Genomic DNA, 19,527 nt, shown 5'->3' on the forward strand with positions numbered 1-19,527 from the left:
TAGTATACCGCCTATATTTATTTGATTTCAGTGACTAGTGAGCATATTGTGTATCGTGTATGGTGTACTGGTGTGACAGTGTTCGTATTTAAACTACTCAATCAATTACGGCGAATACCAAGCGTTGAGGAAGTTTCTATTTTTTTAAATTAACTAAAATTTTAAAATACTTTTCAGAATTATTGTAAATAAATTATTCTTAACTTCCATTTTTTATTTAGTCACGTTACATTACTTTTTGATTTGTTACAACTAAGGTTAATTTTTATTTTCGAAAAAACCAAGGAACGCTTAATAATAAGTTGTTAATACTTTAACACTAATCACTAATTTCAAATTATATAAAAACTTTGTTTAAGATTTTAAGAACCAAAGTAAACTGTAGACAATAATATTAATATTGCTTATGTAATACGTTTAACAAATTATTATTATCATTATATGTATTTTAAATAACAATGCATTTTCCAAATAAAAACATTATTGTCAAATATACGAAATACAATATTGTTTTGTTATTAAAAAAATGTTGCTGTATTTTTATTAATCACACGTATGTGATATATTATGTTTTATTATGCTAACATAAATTATCAATTGGTTCTTTAAATGTATGTATTAAAAACACAGCGGGTTAGTGGATGTCGCTCTGCTGTACATATTAGGTGTATAAGAGGTCGCTGTAATGGATGGTATTAAATTTGAATTTATACTATTCTTAAATTATCAGTGATGCTTGAAAAATATTAAATATTTATGTACCTGCTTATGTAAAATTGGGCTGTTTTGTTTAATCCTTAGGTGTAAAAATTGAAAATTTTATAAATTTTTAACCTCAAAATCATTTTCAATTTTCAATTTGATACAATTGTTCATTTTTGAATTACAACAAAATAAGAAAATCGCTATATGAGATATGGAGTGATTATCTACCGTTGTAAAAATTTCAACTCCAAACGCTCATAAAAATTTAATTTGACTATCAGGAAGAAATTTTATTTTCGATAAAGATAGACCAACTTGTAAGGGATCTTATATTATATTTTTAAATTTTAAATAGAAATAGAAACATTTTTATGAATTTTTTACTAAATATAATTTGCTAATCTTCTTGATTTTTACGAATTTTGTCGAAATTCTAAGTTTAAAAGCTCATAAAAAATTATTGTGGATTTACGCTTACCTTTTTTTAAATTTCCATTTACAATAACTTTCAAGGATCCTTGAATTACATTTACAAGTTTTTTGGCGGAGCGAAATTTTTTTTTCGATTTTGGTTTAAAAAAAGCAAATAATAATCGAAAATTTCATATGCCTATAAATAGTTTAACATAAATCAAAATATTTTAAATATTATATGGTGTATAAGTATAGAAAATGCTTACACAAATATTCATTGAAAATTGCATGTATCTAGTATCTACGGTCATTTTTGTTAGAGTTACACTAAACACCGAAATCGATGCCTGATTTGCCTGAAAATTACCGTTTTTCCTTAATTTTTTGTTTGTTTTTCTTGTTGCTTTTGAAAAACTATTGGGAATTTTAAATTTTGACCTCCCGAATGCACCAACTAGATTCAGTGATTCACTTTCCTAGGTACCAGAAAAGTTGCTGTTGAAGAAAATCGAAGCACTTTTACTGCAAGAAACCGTGATGGCAGAAACGAAAAAAAAAAAAAATATATAAAAACACACTTCATTGTTAAATCAATGCATTTGTACATAGTTTATGTGTTCTTAGTTTTTATTGAATTTCTAAATTTAACAGTTTCCACGCGTCTAGATAACAACCAAATTATATTGGTTTATAATTATATTTGAATAAAAAATACAATACAATATACAATTGAAGAATATTTAATAAGGTATAGGCAGGACTATACTAAAAATCGGTGTAAATGTTAAGGTGAATGACAACATTTGGTGAATGTTGACATTCACCGGTGAATGTTAACATTCACTGCTGTTTTTGGCGAATGTCAACATTTTGAATGAATATTAAAAATTTACCAACAGTCAACGGTGAATGTTAACATTCACAACGATTATCGGTGAGTGTTGACATTCACAATTGAATTTTGGTGAATGTTTAGTTAAGATTGGAGTATAGATGTTCAACGATTGGTGTGTGGTGTATCGTGTGAAAGAGTATTAGGTAAACTTTATTTATAATAAATAAATAATTAAATAGGTACAATAACAATACTTAAATATATTTTATCATAATATCTGGTTTAATAAGTTGGTTGCTAAAATTATCCGTTAGATGGCAGAACTATTTAAAATAGAAAAAAAATGTATAAACAGTAAAATGATAAATTTTATTCAATTCTATTCAGAAAAATCTAGTGCTTCAAATGGTTAATAAATAATTTATAATTTATCAATTTTCCAGCTAATGAGATCCATAATTATGACACTGAGCAGGTGGAACATAATGTTGAGCAAACTGAATTAGATCATGAATTAAAAAAAAAAAAAAAAACATGATTCAAAATAGAGCAGCAGCAAGAATGGGACTTGAATTACAAGCTGAAAGAATGCTTCGTTCATCAAAACAAAAGTTTACACCAGCTAAACCTGGTGATACTGTTCGTATCCGAGTCCCTGATGTTGACCAAGGGCGTATGGATCCACAAAACATATTAGCAGTTGTCGTAGCTGTCGATAATGAATTTTACACACTAGGAACAAAAGAGAGTGTATTAAATCAATTATACACCCGTAATAAATTTGCTGTATGTAAAGAAAATATATTAACTCCTGAAGAAGTTGCTACTGACCAATCCGTGTCCTTACGGAAAGCGTCCACTTCAATTTCTCAAACAGGTGGACAGGGGTACTTGAGATGCAATTATAAGGCAAAGTGTGTGTCGAAGAAGTGTAGTTGTAGATCCTCAGGCATTTTATGTAACTCAAAATGTCATAATAGTTTGTCTTGTTCCAACAAATAATTTTATATTATAAAATAAAATAATTATTAATTATTAACCCTTTGAGTGCTAAATTAATTTGTAAAAACTATTTATCTCTAGGTATTCATCTTTTTTTACAAAATGTCAACATTCACCAAAAACAGATTGTGCATGTCAACATTCACCAGTGAATGTCTACATCTAGGAAGAAATTAGCATTCACCAGACATTTCGGTGAATGTGACATTCACCAAATGTCGTCATTCACCTTAACATAAATACTAATAAGTATAATCGAGTTTTGGGTGCTGGAATACTACTGACGCTGGCACCCGCAAACGGAAAATCGATTTTGGGCTGTTATACTTGAGTTACAAATTCCAAATTTGTGGTTACGAATTATTACGAATTGGTTACAAATTTTTGAAACCATTTTTGTAACTAAATTTGTACTTTGGGGTGCCAGGGTCAGTGACCTAAAAAAGGAGGTATTTATTAAGTATAAATTATAATTATAATCGTTTAAATACTTAAAGCAGACGCTCGGCGTATAGTATAGGCAATCACGAATGCAGTCTGCAATATTGACCATAATTTATTATTAATTACATTTTATCTCCGTTCACCGAAAGAATGTGATGTGCACAAATGAAAACGCGTCGAACCCTCGAAAAAACACAAATCTCCAATCCTCAGCACCAAGTGTGCTCCAAATTAGTATTTGTGGATTAGAAAAGTGAGATCACTGGATGGTTTCTTCCCTCACCCCATTCATGTCAAACTGCTTGTAGCACATATTCTTATTATGCCTAGGGCATAGATTGTAGATATATTTCAAATAAAAAAAAAAGTATTCATGAATAAGAAATCACCAGCCAAACTAGTCATTTATCTAATGCTGTGGACCTATTAATTAAGTAACCCACCTAATCAATCTAACTATTCTATGGAGTAACATTCTAAAATGTTCTTTATCAATTACCTATTATTTTTAAAATAAATATTTTCTTTGATTTTTAATATTTTTATTATGACGTTTGTTTAATTATTTTTATTGATTGGAATTTACAATAATATACAAATGCTACAACTTATTATTTCTTATCTATATTACGCTTATGTTTTTTAAATTATATTATTAAAGTGCATTAATGTTAAAATATCACCTAGCCATTTCATCTTGGTAAACTTAATTAAATAATAGCGTTCCATGAATATTTTATTTAGATACTGATATTAATATCATATAAATTATAATATTTTATTTAGATACCGTTATTAATATTATATAAATTATAATATTTTTATCTTTCAACATAGTTTATTAAGGTTATATGTTAAGTAAGGATTTGTGATATTTGTATAAAATAATAAATACTCAAAATATTATTGACAAGGTATATTTATTGAACGTCATGAGGCGTAGTAGTTCGCGACACAACTTCGCAACGAACACTGACGGAAACGTAATAATACATATAAATTCACCGGGGTCGGCGCGATATATACAACAAACCACTATCGATAAGCGATAACATATAATATAATATTACACAAATATCACANGAATTAGATCATGAATTAAAAAAAAAAAAAAAAAACATGATTCAAAATAGAGCAGCAGCAAGAATGGGACTTGAATTACAAGCTGAAAGAATGCTTCGTTCATCAAAACAAAAGTTTACACCAGCTAAACCTGGTGATACTGTTCGTATCCGAGTCCCTGATGTTGACCGAGGGCGTATGGATCCACAAAACATATTAGCAGTTGTCGTAGCTGTCGATAATGAATTTTACACACTAGGAACAAAAGAGGGTGTATTAAATCAATTATACACCCGTAATCAATTTGCTGTATGTAAAGAAAATATATTAACTCCTGAAGAAGTTGCTACTGACCAATCCGTGTCCTTACGGAAAGCGTCCACTTCAATTTCTCAAACAGGTGGACAGGGGTACTTGAGATGCAATTGTAAGGCAAAGTGTGTGTCGAAGAAGTGTAGTTGTAGATCCTCAGGCATTTTATGTAACTCAAAATGTCATAATAGTTTGTCTTGTTCCAACAAATAATTTTATATTATAAAATAAAATAATTATTAATTATTAACCCTTTGAGTGCTAAATTAATTTGTAAAAACTATTTATCTCTAGGTATTCATCTTTTTTTACAAAATGTCAACATTCACCAAAAACAGATTGTGCATGTCAACATTCACCAGTGAATGTCTACATCTAGGAAGAAATTAGCATTCACCAGACATTTCGGTGAATGTGACATTCACCGGTGAATGTCAACATTCACCAAATGTCGTCATTCACCTTAACATATACATAATATGTGTGTGTGTGTTAATGTGTTATGTACTTATGTATACTTATGTATGACTACCCTGCCAGAAATTCTGCGCATGCTTATGGATTTGAATACTCTAAAAAACAAGAAAAATACCTTAAAAGTACGATTTAAGTTACATTTTTTAATTCATTGATGTATGAAATTAACTTTGTGCTTGGAATGTTTGGCAATGTTTTTGGACATAAAGAAAAAATGTAATTGCATTCAAATCCGTTCCCTATCAATGGCTATGCCTTACTTTAGTATTCAGATCAATCGCAGATGAACGGAAAGAATTTGATAAATGGGGACTTAATAGGATAATTAAATCTTTTACAACGTCTTTAGTGAGTCGAAAGTTTTTTATGAATAACCAATCGGTTAATTTAAATGGATCCGTAATCATTTCCTTATTTCGTGTTTGTCTTTCATGATGCGCATTATTGAAATTATTTTGATGTTCTTCGACGTTATTAACAGCAAACAACATTGCCATTTCCTCAAAATTGGCCATTATAATTATAATATTAAAGAAAATGGGAAAAAACAAGTAATAACAAAACAGTCCACAAATTTGATGACGCGCGACGCTGTAAATGCGGCAATGTACCTATGCAAAATTGTATTGATATTTATTTATTTAATGTGGACCACAAGTCACAATACAACATTATATAAATTTAAGTTGTTAATTGTTATCAAATTAAAATTATTAAATGATTATTGGTATGACATATATTTATAAATTATCATGCGATATAGTCTTGTCACCGAGTTTTACCCAGTCGACTAATAGTCGAATGTTTTTCGTTCGATTACAGTCATACCTTTTTTCAAGAATACCAAATATTTATTTTCATGCGATAAAATGTTTATCGCATGCGACAAAGTTTATCACGATTTCAAGAATTGGCCCCCAGTAATGACCACCTAAAAATGAAGCAAAAACAAAAACATTATTCGACATAACATTTATAATTGTTTTAGTCTTTTAGAATAAACCACCTACAATATAATATTATACATGAACATTGTATTGTTTGGCAAAATATGATATAAGTAATACACTAATACCCAATACCCATTAACCTTTACACACGATCAAAATGCACTTGATTAATACTATTATATTAAGTGAAACAATTAAGATTTAAGAATAATAGCTCAATTAATGGCCATTATCAGTAATCAAATAAATGGTGAGTACTTTGACACTGTCAACACAAACTATAATAACTATTGGCTATTGCATATTGTACTTAATACTCGTATACAAACGAAAACAACAACAAATCGAACACCAAAATAATTACTATAAAACTTGTCTACGAATTATCAGTTCCATTCAGTTCATTTTCTTTTCCAAATGCGACTATGAGGTGATTGTCGATTCCCGAACACAAAATATTATTTTAATACAGCGATAAAATGTTCCTGTTGGCTTTCATTATTATTATTCTCACGTCATACAAGTCTATTAATGTCGGTAAAGTGAATTAGTAGCATACAGTTATCTTTACATAAACCGGCAAGGTTACTGACGTTACCGGTCATATCCAAACAATAATACATATTCTATTCAATCGCCAATATCGTATTTTTGGTTTGCAAGCCACACACGAGGATCTCGCCATCGAAACAAGTAGGTAAGCACATTCAAATATTATTTACATGAATACAATATTGACACGTAGACTTATAGTGTAGAATTCTTTATAATTTGGAAAAAAACAAAAAAATTAGAGGTACCTAGACTGGATTTTGTAAGCTGCAAAACCAGTTTTTGACAAAATCGATTTCGCTATTTTTTTTTTAACATTCAAACAATACGTAGGTAAGTTTACTCAATAGAGTAGAGTATCAAATATGATACTGTCAATAAATGATGGCGGCGCCGCGGAAGCAATGCGAAAGCAGATTCCGCGGCGTCGTCGGTTAAAACGGAAAAAAAAGGTAAGTTTACTCTGCGAGCGTGATAAAAAATTCCCGCGGTTTCCAAACGTATTTTAATACAAACCAATAAACTGTAATTTAAATCGAATTTAGTAGCTTTATTATTTTGGTAATATATTTTGAATATGATACGTAGGTACGACTTTTTTTAATAAGTATTTTGAGAGGCGAGGACATTGTTGTATTGATAGGTAGATCAACTACTTTCTTGTCGAGTTTCGATGTCGATCATCCTATCTACATAATATATTGATGATAAACTAAAACTTACAAGTACCTAACACAATATATTATGAAACTCGTGTACTGCAGTATTTCGACCTAGTTCGAAGCTATATATTATACAAAGTTATATAGTGGTATTTAAATTTAAAAAGTCGATATCATTGTCCATCGAGACGAATGACGAAAAAAAATTAAAATTAGTTTTTATAAAATAAATGAAATAAAATTAAAGTATAAAAATAAAAAATAAATATTAAATACAATATAATAAAATGCTAATTAAAATTAAAAAAAACAAATACAATATAGTATACCTATAGTTATTATAATAATACTGTTTACAGTATATTCAGTATAATATTTTAATCATGGCTTTTTCTTCTATTATATAAATATGGCTTAATCATCAGTATATGGCTTACGGCTTACGGATGTTAAAAAATCAAATACACAGAATTTTCCATCTTGTATTGTTATACTTACATTTTGTAGAAGTTTTTCTACAGTAGGTACGAGCTTTGTCAGAATCTTTAAAGTTGATTTTGCTTCATCTGCTCAAGTTTCGATTTTAATTTTTCTAATTTTTTTTTCCAAATATTTGGATTCTCTTATGGATCCTTATACGTCCGGCACAGAGTTCGATTATTCTACTCTTCAGTCAAATTTTTAGGCCTTTTTGCTATTAATTGGTATTTTTAACAAATAGGTACAAAGTATATATAGGGTGGTCAAGAAATGGCGGATACATTTAAGAACTCTGTCAAATTGTTAAATTTGGTCATATTGGGTTGAAAGTAAAAAGAATGTGTAGAGGAACATGGTAATTTTTATTTACAAAATTAAAAAAATTAAAAATTTTTAAGCGTGAAAAATTATTTCATTTAAATGACGACCCTCTTCGGCTCAAGACGGTCCCTGAAGTTGCACATCACTTTCTTCACCATATCGTCCGGAATTTCGACAATTTCACGTCTAATTGACTCCTTCAACTCCTGAATGTTTCTTGGTTTGTCCACATACACTTTTGACTTTACGTAGCCCCCCCGAAGGAAAAAGTCACAGCGAGTGATATCGGCGGAGCGCGGAGGCCAGGGAACGTCACCATTTCGGGAAAAAACGCGCCCGGGGAATATTGTTTGCAAAAAAAGCAAAACTTGTCCATGACTACACCGCAGACCATCGAGATATTTATAGTCACGCTCGTTCAGATATTATTCAGTTTAACTTTAGAATTTGAAAACTTTGCTCATTACAGTTACTGGATACGGTACAAAACTTATTTCTCTGACTTTAAAATTTTTTTTTTATTTAGCCGCGGTATAATCGCTGCAACAATGGCATCGTCGTTCAAGCACGTCACCGGAGTCTGGGGACAGGGAGGCACCGGAACCGCGGAACGGGATTCGAGAATCGTCAAGCAACTCGAGTTCTATTTCAACGACACCAATTTGCCGTATGACAAGTTCCTCCAGGCCCAAATCCGGCTCGACGACGGCTGGGTGCCTATCCGCGTGCTCTTGACGTTCAAAATGTTGAAGTCCATCACCAGGGACTCGGCCGTGATCGCGTCCGCCGTCAAGCGGGCCGCCGACGACTGCATCGTGGAAGTCGACGAAACGGACGCCAAAATCCGGCGCAAACCGAAAATCGCCGCGCCCGCCCCCGATCGCGGCCTGTTCAAGGACATCGTCCAAAGGTCGGTTTATTGCAGCGGTTTCCCGAGGACGGCCACCGTGGACGAACTCTTGGAGTTCGCCGCGACGTTCGGCGACAACGTCATCACGAAAACCACCCCCATGAGATTCGGGTCCAAAGCGTTCAAGGGTTCGCTTTACTTCACGTTCAGCGCCAGAGACGAGGCGGAAAAGTTTTTGGGAAGAAAATCCGTCGAGTACAACGGAGTTGAAATAAAGCGCATGTGGGAGAGTGATTTTTTGGGAAATTACAAAGCCTACAGTCCATTCAATTACGCATAAAATGTCTAACACTTCCAGTGTAGGTACACACCGAACACACTAAACACACATTGCAAAAGTTTATTAAGTTTATTTTAGTTTCATTTTTTTCATCTGTTCAAATTGCATGCTTAATAGTAGTCATTATTTTAGTTACAAATATCGGACGATTGTAAATATCGATGGACTTAAATAGCTAGCATACTAGCATATTTTCATGTTGTAAGAGCCTTCAACAATCTCAAACGGCAAACACACGTACATATATAATATATATTGTGTATTTTTCAAAATATGTTTTTACATGAAAACACAACAAAAACTAAGAGTAGCTACAGCTTATGATAGTTTCAATTATAATTTTAAGTTTTTTTGTGTAATCATAACTTAATATTATTATTATTAATATTATTAATGGTTTGAATCTTTTAAATACTTTTTATATTACCTAATACTTATTTCTGTACAATGTTAAATTAATATTGAATATAATACAAATGCCAACATTAATAAATATTTTTTTAACAAATTCTTTAAAGTTACTAGTATATTCAGATTTACAGACTGTTTTAGAAGTGTTTGGTAGTTATGTGATGAGGAGTAGTATTTTAAGTCTACATGATAGATATGATTAAGGATATTCCATATATAGTTTTTTACATTTAAAGTACCGTAGAGATCATTTACATGAAAATTATATTATTTTGATAGAATAAATCTCAATAGGTAGTGAGTTTAAAGTTAAAATAAGTGGATTTAAGGCAAACGTTCATGCATTTCCCCAAATAACAATACCGTAACTAATAATGGATTGTACAAGTTATAAATAAACTGCATGTAAAGTCTTTGCGTTTAGGATATTTGTTAAATGTACAAAATAACTTTTGTACTATACTAACTACGTGTTTTATATGAACTGAAGAGTCCACCTCAAATTCCTATCAAAAATGTCCCCCTAGGTATTTAATTGAATCAACATATTCAACTTCTCATCACATTTTCAAGAAACTAAGCCTATTACAATTTGAGTGGTGAGTAACTTGAGGTCTGTGCATTAAATGTTTAATATTTTAAATTTAAAAATACATATACTTTGATTTTTTAATGTTTAATTCCATTAAATTATTTTAAAACCAGTTGTTCATTTTTTCCAGGGCGAGCATAGCTAATTTATTAACTAAAATATTCAAGGAATCACTAACCAAAATGAACGTATCGTCAGCAAAACCAATAATTAAACCATTGTACAGATTGTAAAAAATAGAGGTCTAAGTTCTATACGTACCCTATGGGAGACCATAGTTAATAGGTAAAAATTACTCAAATTGTTTTCCTCTTTAATAGCTTAATAGATTTCAACTAAAAATGATGAGAATAGATAAGTGCTTTTCCATGGACATCAGCTTATTCATGCTTTTCATATTAAAAATTTAAATACAATGGTTTACTAAATCGAATGCTTTTTTTTGGATCGATAAAGATGTCCATAACGATTACTCTATCATTGTTATCTAAATTTTCCCTAATATAATTATCTGCTTGAACTAAAGCATCAACCTGACTGAAAACCATATTGATCACTAAAATTTTTAATTATAATGAGATGACTTGAGGGAAGAACCAACCAGTGGAGGCCTTTAGTCTGAAATTTAAATTATTTAAAGATAATAGATTATATCCATTATTGTTTTTTTTGTAAAATGTTAGTGCATTTTAGAGTTGTTTTTTATTACACATTTGCCTTTTATAAACTAACTAATTTAAAAGATATAGCATTAATAATAACTCAATAAATAATAGGTAAAAGTATAAAATTATAATAGTTTGTAAATAGGTTATGATAATCCTTTAAAATATTTTAATTAACTTCTTTCAGTGATTTTAGTTCTTAACCAACACATTTTAAAATACAATAAATAATGAATTTAAAAAAAGTGTACAACTATAAGTTAGAAATTTACTTGGCAGTAGTTTAGTTGGCTAAAGGACAGTAAAGATTTAACTCGTAAAAAAAGAATATAAAAATATTAGAAATAATTATTAAACTAAAGTATACTCATTCAGGGGCTATAATAGCATGTTCTTTGGTAAAGTGTTTAGCTTTGGATTCAAATGTTTCTTTATCATTCTTAAATTCTTTTGCCTAAAAATCATAAAAACATACATAAGAAATTGAAAAGCAATAATTAATTGAATGTACATACAATATCCAGTACGAGTGGATCATTAGGATTTGGACAGTTCATTAGATTGCATATGGCAACCAATACGCCTTCAATGTTTATCAATGGTTTCCATGCACCAGATGGAGGCATTTTCAATATGTCCAAACAAATTCTGCCACCGCTGTCTATGTTTGGATGATAAACAGGTGTTATGAATGTCACTCTAGGAGGTTCAAATGGATAGCTATTAGGACACAATTAGGTAAAAATTAATAATTAAACAGCGTTCAGATACAAAATGTAATAGTTAATAATTCAAATTTACTTTGCTGACACTTCTATCTGCAATTTGAAAATTCCATTTTCATATGGAGAATCTTTTGGTCCGTGGAGTTCTAAAACAGTAAAATATACATTTTATAAAATTCAATTCTTGTAATCTTAATATCTCGGTGAAATTATTTTTAAAAAAAATACAATATAACACTTACCAGCTTCTAAAACAGAGGTTGATCCTTCTTTTACATTCACCTTTATACCAAAAGGAGGTTTGTCAAGTAATCGGCTTATTTCTTTTTTCAAACGTGGTGTACTTAGTAAACAAAAATCAAAAAATTAATAAAATTAATTTACAATAAGAAACTAGAGTTTTTTAAAAATCATTCATAATTGTTTAATAATATTTTAACAATCTGAAATGTTTTAAATATATAAAATTATTAATTGTGTTTTATTAATTGAGCTTCAATCGAAAATGATTAATTATTATGATTCATCACACTCAAAATAGTATCACAACATCATTATAATGGCCTAGGTAATCCTAATAATAATAAGCCTAATAATCAGAAGAGACACCTTTTGAGTTTAACATGGGTTCTTATGGTAGGGGGTGGGGATTTGCAGCACTTGTTAGCAAACCAGATAAAAAGAATTTTAAATCTTTATTACCTATACAAATTTAAATAAATTTAAATTCTTGGACAGTGTCACTTCTGGTTATTTAGTGGTCCTAGCCCAATCCCATCATTTTTATCTCTTCTTTATTTTTTGATAAAATATTACAGCTTGGCTATAACGATGCAAGTTTAATTTTAATCCAATATGAAAATGATTCTTGAAACTACATATTTGAATTGAATAATCATTTTTAAGCATAGTTAATTTTAGAGATAACAAACAATATTTTCTAATGTCCATACTACACAAGAATGACTGAATGGAATTTTAAAGAAAAATTATCAATTTTTCACTCAAACACATTCCCAATTGTTGAAACTTTCTCGGTTTTAATTTTAATACAACAATATTAATCAAACTTAGAGAATAATGAATAAGATAGTTTCCTATTATTCCTATACTTTTAAAATTTATTTACATTAATTTTAATCCTGTTTACATAGTATTTTAAATATAAATTGTATACAGTGTATTTAAGAAACAAAAGATTAAGTCAGTGATACATGATGATTTTAATGTCGACAATTTTAACTGATTCTTAAGAAATATCAATGTTATTGTTTAGATATATCAATAACCTCTTAATATACAGCCATAAATATTAGTGAAGGGAATTATTCGAATATTCGAATTTGAATAGTTTACTGTAAATAATTTGAATATTCAAATATTCGGACATCAGTATTCGAATACTATAACTTTTTTTAGTTGTTTTCCCATGATAAGTCTTACACATTTATTCAATTCTTTAACCAATTTTTGCTCCCACTAGCCATGTATTCTGTTTTCTTTACCCTTTTAATAGACTAGGTTAGCCATTAGGTATACATAGGTATAATATTTAAATAATTGTTTTAAAAACAAAGTTTTGATAGTTTTGTACAGTAATATATAATAATAATACATAATATAATATTAGGTATAACAGAAAAATAATAAATAATAAATAATAATTGAAAAATAAACATACATTTATAAGTAATAGTTTTACGCGATAATTTGTTTAATAATAATTATATACTTGTACGTTAAATTTCATCGATTATAATATTATTATTATTTATATTAATTAATATTGATTTTGTAGAATCAAATACTGATAATCGAAATATTCAAGTAGGTATTCGAATTCAAATTATTCTATTATTCGAATGTACATTACACCCCTAGTAAATATAGACAGTAGGCAAATTCCAAAAGTAAGAACATGGTTTCACTTATAAGTTATAACTAATATATTTATGGAATAATTTATAATAACTTAAGTATGTACATAATATTATATAAATATAGAAACTACATCATAATTTACACCTGTGACTACCTTCATACACTGTTTTCAACCTCAATAACTGTTTAATAACAGACTTTTTATTATTTTAATAGAAAAGAAAACGAACATAGTATTAAAAATTTTTCTAACGTTTTAATTACGACAAAAATAAAATATTTTTGATGACTTTGATTTTGTATTTGTACATTTCATTAGGATTAGGTTTATATTATATTAATGTATATGTATGACTTAAGAGGACGCTACCCATGCATTTGTTGTCTCCGTCCTACACATGTACGACATAGAACATTGTCGTTCAGTAGTTTCAATAGTGTGCTGTTAGTTTTTATATTAGAGTGAATTGACCTATTATTAAAGTTTTAGGTAAGAACATTATCTATGCTTAACCGTCTGAGGATTTTTGAATATTTTAATTTTCAAGCGAGATATGAACATTTTTGATTTGTGTTATTTCACAAACTCGTATCTTGCTTAAAAATGAAAATATCGAAAATCCGCCGACGCTTTACCATGGATAATATTCTTACCTAAAAGTTTGTTATACTTAAATTCATTTTAACATCAAAACTAACGGCACACTATTCAAACTAGTAAACGAAAATTTGCTCTGTCGGAAGTCGGTAAGACGGACACAACAAACGCATGGGTAGCATCCTCTTAAATGATTATTGATTATATAATATCTACGATAATCTTACTTCATGTTTGGAAGTTGGAATGGTGAGCTTAAATCGTTACGAGTGTTACGAATGACGAAATTCAAATAGCAAAATTGAAATATTGATAGTAATACTGAATACTGATTTATATCTTTTGTCGTGTGTCTCATAAGACGCACTGAATATTGAATAAGCGAATGAAAATGTTATGGAATACTGAAATCTCTTTATTTAAAAATAGCTCTTCTTTATATGTAATTTTTTTGGTCTGATATATTGTGACTACCATAGAAAAATACTCGAAGCCTGGCTACAAGACAGTGGCTACAACTATTTACTATATAGCAACAAGTTACAACGGTGACCATGATAGTAGTGATATATAAATTGTTCTATGGTGATAGTGTTATAATATGATTCCACCACAGATATATAGAATATAAATATATTATTCTATATATCTGTGGATTCCACAAAACATTTATTCTGTAATGATAACATGGTACATTGTATTTAACCATGGTCCGAGGTATATGATCTAAGCCACTGATAAGATATTGTGGCTGATACCAGTTAAGTTGCATTTACTACATTTATTAGGGGCAATTTAGTAACCAAATGTTGAACACAAATATTATTATTATTATTTTGAACTATTAATTTCAAGGAAGGACAAGATACTTGAAAATAAGTATCGAGATATAAGATACTAGACACATTAATTTTTACTTCTAGATTCAAGATACGTCCAAAATTGTCCAAAAGATACTAGATACAAGATACATTTATATTAAAAAACTTATATGAAACGTAATATTACACGAATTCAGGTACGTAAGTACGTAACCAGACTTTTTCCTATAAGGGGGCCAACATTTTTTGCCCCTTTCGGTTTTTTGTACCCAATACCACTCTTGTCCTTATCAGATAATATCTATACAAACTAATACTACATTTCATAATGTATTGTCTGTATTGGTTAAGCATTATATTTTTATTATATATGAATATAGGAATGCAGTATACATCTTAAACAACTATATAAGGATTAAGGACAAGTCGTCTATTTTTGTTTCGCTGCAAATCTTTCAGTAAATTCATCTAAATCTAATAATTTTACCAGTGTATGGAACTCCTAGTTTTCAGTCTATATTAATAGACGTATTATTGTCTTATCTCAAATTGTCGAGTGACGAATGTTTATAAGATAGAATCTAGGAATTTAATTTTTGTTATACGATCGTTAACTATAGTACCATATTAATATACATTTAGGATTCAGCCGATTTGGGACAATTATGCACAATAATATTTTAAAATAAAAATCAAGAGGGCCAGTTCTGGGACATTGACGCAGGCCCTCTAAGGCCCCCCCTTAACGACGTGCTTGCACGTGAAAATAATACACTATTACAATTTAAAAAATATCTATTAATTATATTAAAAAAGACATACCAAATTACCATACCAATTTACCAATTACTTTATTATATATTATTAGTTAGTTAAGACAAAAAAAAATTACTTAAAAAAATATTATTATATTATTATTAAAACAAGGACTTTCATGCATTTGCGTGTTTTTCTGGTTTAGTTAAACGCATGTATTGTAAGTACACAATACCTTTCACAACGTTTGTGACCAAAAGCTAAAAGGTTTTTAGTGCATATTTGGACATTTTTTGGTGTAAGGGCATATTTTAAGCTTTTAGTGCATATTTTGATGGTTTATCGAAAATCTAGCACTTTGGTAAATATTTTCCATGAATCAACAATTTGTTACAAACTTATAAAGACGATAGAGATAAATGTTATCTTGAAATAATAATAATGGTCAGTATTTATTATGTCTATTTTTGTATTTTTATTTAACGAATAGTAGGTACGTAGGATAAAAACGATAGTATCATTATCTATAGTCAGTGGGTAGATTAGATTAGTTCTAGTAGATTCGCCGCATGTGTGTAAGTTCCGTGAGCTTAATTTTTATATAACGTTCGTGACTTTAATTTTTGTCATTCTATTAAAATGCCAAAAGAAAAATCGACAAAAGCTTATAGTTTGCGTAATTTTGTAATCGAGTTTGATGAATCTGTATTTTCAACGGATAATAATTAAGAAGAATGGGATCCAACATTTAAAAAAAATGTCAAATCAGTTTAATAAAATAAATTTAGTTAAAACTTATAGTGAATAATAATAAAATTAATTTTTTTAAGAGCATATTTAACAGCATATTTTTAATTTTTTGATGCATAAGTGCATGTTTTTAAATGCATATTTGATGATTTTTTAGCGCATGAAAGTTCTTGCTTTAATTATTATATTTTTGAGAACGCCATATTTGCTTTAAAGAAAATTTAATTTTCAAACGTTTCATCTGATAGTCTAGAACATGTTGGTGGAATGTATGTAACCAACAGAAAAAAACGTCAGTTGAACTGGCACAAATAAATACAAACTTGCGTTATAACTTATAACAAATAAGCAATTGTTTTGAAACAGGATAACTATCCAGCATAAACAAAGACCTTTCTAGTCATTCAAAAAGGTAACGACTTTTAAATCGGCTATAGATTCTTGTGGCTTATTCTCTGAGTCATTTTAAAATATAACAAAACTATTATCGGGATCTCCACCTACCATTATTAAAGTGATTACTAGTGCTCGGATTTATATGCAATAAATATCTATAAAATAATATATGATTTTTTTACAATAATATAAAACACAATCTAAATGTATCTATAAAAAAGTAAAAAAATTCAAAATAACATTTTTTTAATGACAGTGTGTAAGTATAAAAATGTTATAAATTGATTAAAGTATCACACATTCAATTATTAACTATTTCAAATTCAGAAATTAAATTAAAATTATTATTATGGGAAGAGTACGAGTATGAAGTAATAAAAATCGATTTTTAGTTTCCAAATTGGTAACTTCTACGATTATCTCGAAGCATACTTTAGTATTTGGAAAAACTTCGTTCCACATCACCAATACTATAGGTGCATATTTTAAAACTAGATAAATCTTCAACTGACAGTTCCTCGTCTTCGTCACATTCCGTTTCTTCACTGTTGATTATACTTGATTTTTTTCAACTTAGAATATCCATGATTTTAAATATTAGTACAGACGTAATTGATGAATAAAAATAGAATTATAATGATTATTATTATTCTTAAAAACGTATTAATTATAAGCTATAACTGTCATTCTTGTTACCTATACCGAAATATTTTGAGGTATCTATAGCTAAATTGAACAAGTATATTACTAAATTCATACAAACCTTCAAAATCGGATTTTTTAAATAGAAAAGTTAAATTGAGTATTATTGTTTCAATAAACCATTTCGTTCTTTATATTTAAGCAGTTGAATATATCTAGTAAGTACAGCACATCTTATTAAAAAGTATCTTTTAAATTAATTTTTCGCATTTTTCAACCGCTAAAATATATTTACCATTTTACCATGTAACATAGTTGGAGTTTCTGAAGAGGGTTGAGCTACAGGCATATTATGTAAATTGTTAACTAATTATGAGGTATAAAAAAATAAGGCTAGGTTTAGTTTAGCACTCAGATGGACGACAAGAACGTACTAAAGTCTAAAATAACTGGTCAGTGTATTGCTTACCTATGCGAATCTAGGACGCCCCCTCCCCCCACCCACAATAACTAATTAAAAGTGAAAATATCAAATAATAATATGCAATATTGCAATTCAAATCAATACATTTATAAATGACTAAATTAATAGGTAATATAATTAAATAAATAAATAAATAAATATACTTATACTAATACTATTCAATAATACGTTAAAATAACACTATTTCCAATATACAAAATTCACTAATTTAAATATTAAAAATATTAAACAATAAAAAAATTATAAATACAAAAAAATAAATATAGATACTGTTTACGAGAGTTTTCATTAGATATTTACACAAATTTTAAAATTAATTTATAAGTATAATTTAATAATACTTGTACATAACTTTAGTTTATCAATCAACACTATAAATATTAGGTACCGTATGACAGTATCTGTGTTAAATGATATACGATTTTTTTGCTATTTTATAAGCGATGAGTAGGTATAATAGATTGTATAATGTACAAAAATATTTGATTATTGGAATAGTTATTTCTTATTACTTCTTAGGTATTTATTTCAACAAAAAATTAACGAATCTTCATTGATATTTAATATTTAGAATCGTTACACAAAACAAAAGGTATTATAAACACTTCAAAAAAATGTATCTGGATACAAGATACTAGATGCAAATATTTAATTTCAAAAGATACAAGATACGAGGTATAAATATACCTACCTGGCTACCTATCTTAGACACTGCTCATCCCTCATTATATTTCAATAATAAATTTTAAATAAAATTATATGCTAATATTGCTAATAGTACATCGTGTCATATAATTCTTACACTGTGTTTTACAAATACTATGAATTATAAAATCTAAAAAATAACTTTGTTTTGGTGACTCTCTACAGTTAAAAAACTCCACCACTAACAAATCTTCTTTACATCGTGATAGCGACCGATGTCAACGATAAGAAAGATATGGCTATCTAGTATTCTAGTTGTTGTATAAAATGTCGTAAGCACTAAGCATATAGTAAAATCAGGCATTTTAGTAAATACCTAAGAGTATATACTCAAAGAATTTAATTTGTGTGCAATTTTCCTATCCACCTAGTCATTTAATTCAATGTCTAGACTTTTAATTAAATGCCTGTTTCAAGTCAAGCAATAATAATAAAAATGAAAAGTATTTGTATTATTTTATAAATTTAACTATATTTTCATATTAATTATTTATTGCTATTCTATTTGAAAAAATGATGTATAATTTATTAATATGTAAATATTTTTGATTTTGTGTCCTTCGGTATTATTGTTTTTAAATTTTAATTATAAATAACTTTTTAGGAATGATTATAGTACGAGTGTAAAAATGAATAAAAGTCGTATTATAATTAAAAATTGATGTTAATTTTTAGTTATACCTACTACTTCACAA

General features: G+C 28.6%; 4 protein-coding genes across 5 annotated transcripts; 3 read left to right on the forward strand and 1 right to left on the reverse strand.

Annotated features, from left to right (window-relative positions):
• Window positions 1–2,144: 2,144 nt before the first annotated feature.
• Window positions 2,145–3,122, forward strand: LOC111038638. Its single transcript, XM_022321824.1, has 3 exons — window positions 2,145–2,157; window positions 2,398–2,868; window positions 3,038–3,122. Exons 2-3 carry the CDS (start codon window positions 2,489–2,491, stop codon window positions 3,120–3,122), a joined length of 465 nt encoding a protein of 154 aa, XP_022177516.1. The 5' UTR covers window positions 2,145–2,157; window positions 2,398–2,488.
• On the forward strand, window positions 2,166–5,247 carry LOC111038642. The gene is made up of 2 exons (XM_022321830.1): window positions 2,166–2,460; window positions 4,491–5,247. Exon 2 carries the CDS (start codon window positions 4,520–4,522, stop codon window positions 4,985–4,987), a length of 468 nt encoding a protein of 155 aa, XP_022177522.1. The 5' UTR covers window positions 2,166–2,460; window positions 4,491–4,519; the 3' UTR covers window positions 4,988–5,247.
• Window positions 5,248–6,553: 1,306 nt separating this feature from the next.
• Window positions 6,554–10,230, forward strand: LOC111038640 (la protein homolog). 2 transcript variants are annotated; one of them, XM_022321828.1, is made up of 2 exons: window positions 6,554–6,894; window positions 8,743–10,230. In XM_022321828.1, exon 2 carries the CDS (start codon window positions 8,765–8,767, stop codon window positions 9,404–9,406), a length of 642 nt encoding a protein of 213 aa, XP_022177520.1. In that variant the 5' UTR covers window positions 6,554–6,894; window positions 8,743–8,764; the 3' UTR covers window positions 9,407–10,230. The 2 variants fall into 2 exon arrangements, with proteins under 2 accessions (XP_022177520.1, XP_022177519.1); XM_022321827.1 differs by having other exon boundaries at window positions 6,557–6,898.
• Window positions 10,231–10,794: 564 nt separating this feature from the next.
• LOC111038641 (ubiquitin-conjugating enzyme E2 T-like) lies at window positions 10,795–14,849 on the reverse strand. Its single transcript, XM_022321829.1, has 5 exons — window positions 14,506–14,849; window positions 12,042–12,142; window positions 11,876–11,945; window positions 11,590–11,794; window positions 10,795–11,528 (listed from the first exon to the last, which is right to left on the reverse strand). The coding sequence occupies exons 1-5, from the start codon at window positions 14,634–14,636 to the stop codon at window positions 11,442–11,444; spliced, it is 594 nt and encodes a 197-aa protein (XP_022177521.1). The 5' UTR covers window positions 14,637–14,849; the 3' UTR covers window positions 10,795–11,441.
• Between the last annotated feature and the right edge of the window lie 4,678 nt (window positions 14,850–19,527).

The sequence above is a fragment of the Myzus persicae genome, unplaced genomic scaffold (genome assembly GCF_001856785.1).
Source record: "Myzus persicae strain clone G006 unplaced genomic scaffold, MPER_G0061.0, whole genome shotgun sequence".
NCBI lineage: Eukaryota > Metazoa > Arthropoda > Insecta > Hemiptera > Aphididae > Myzus > Myzus persicae.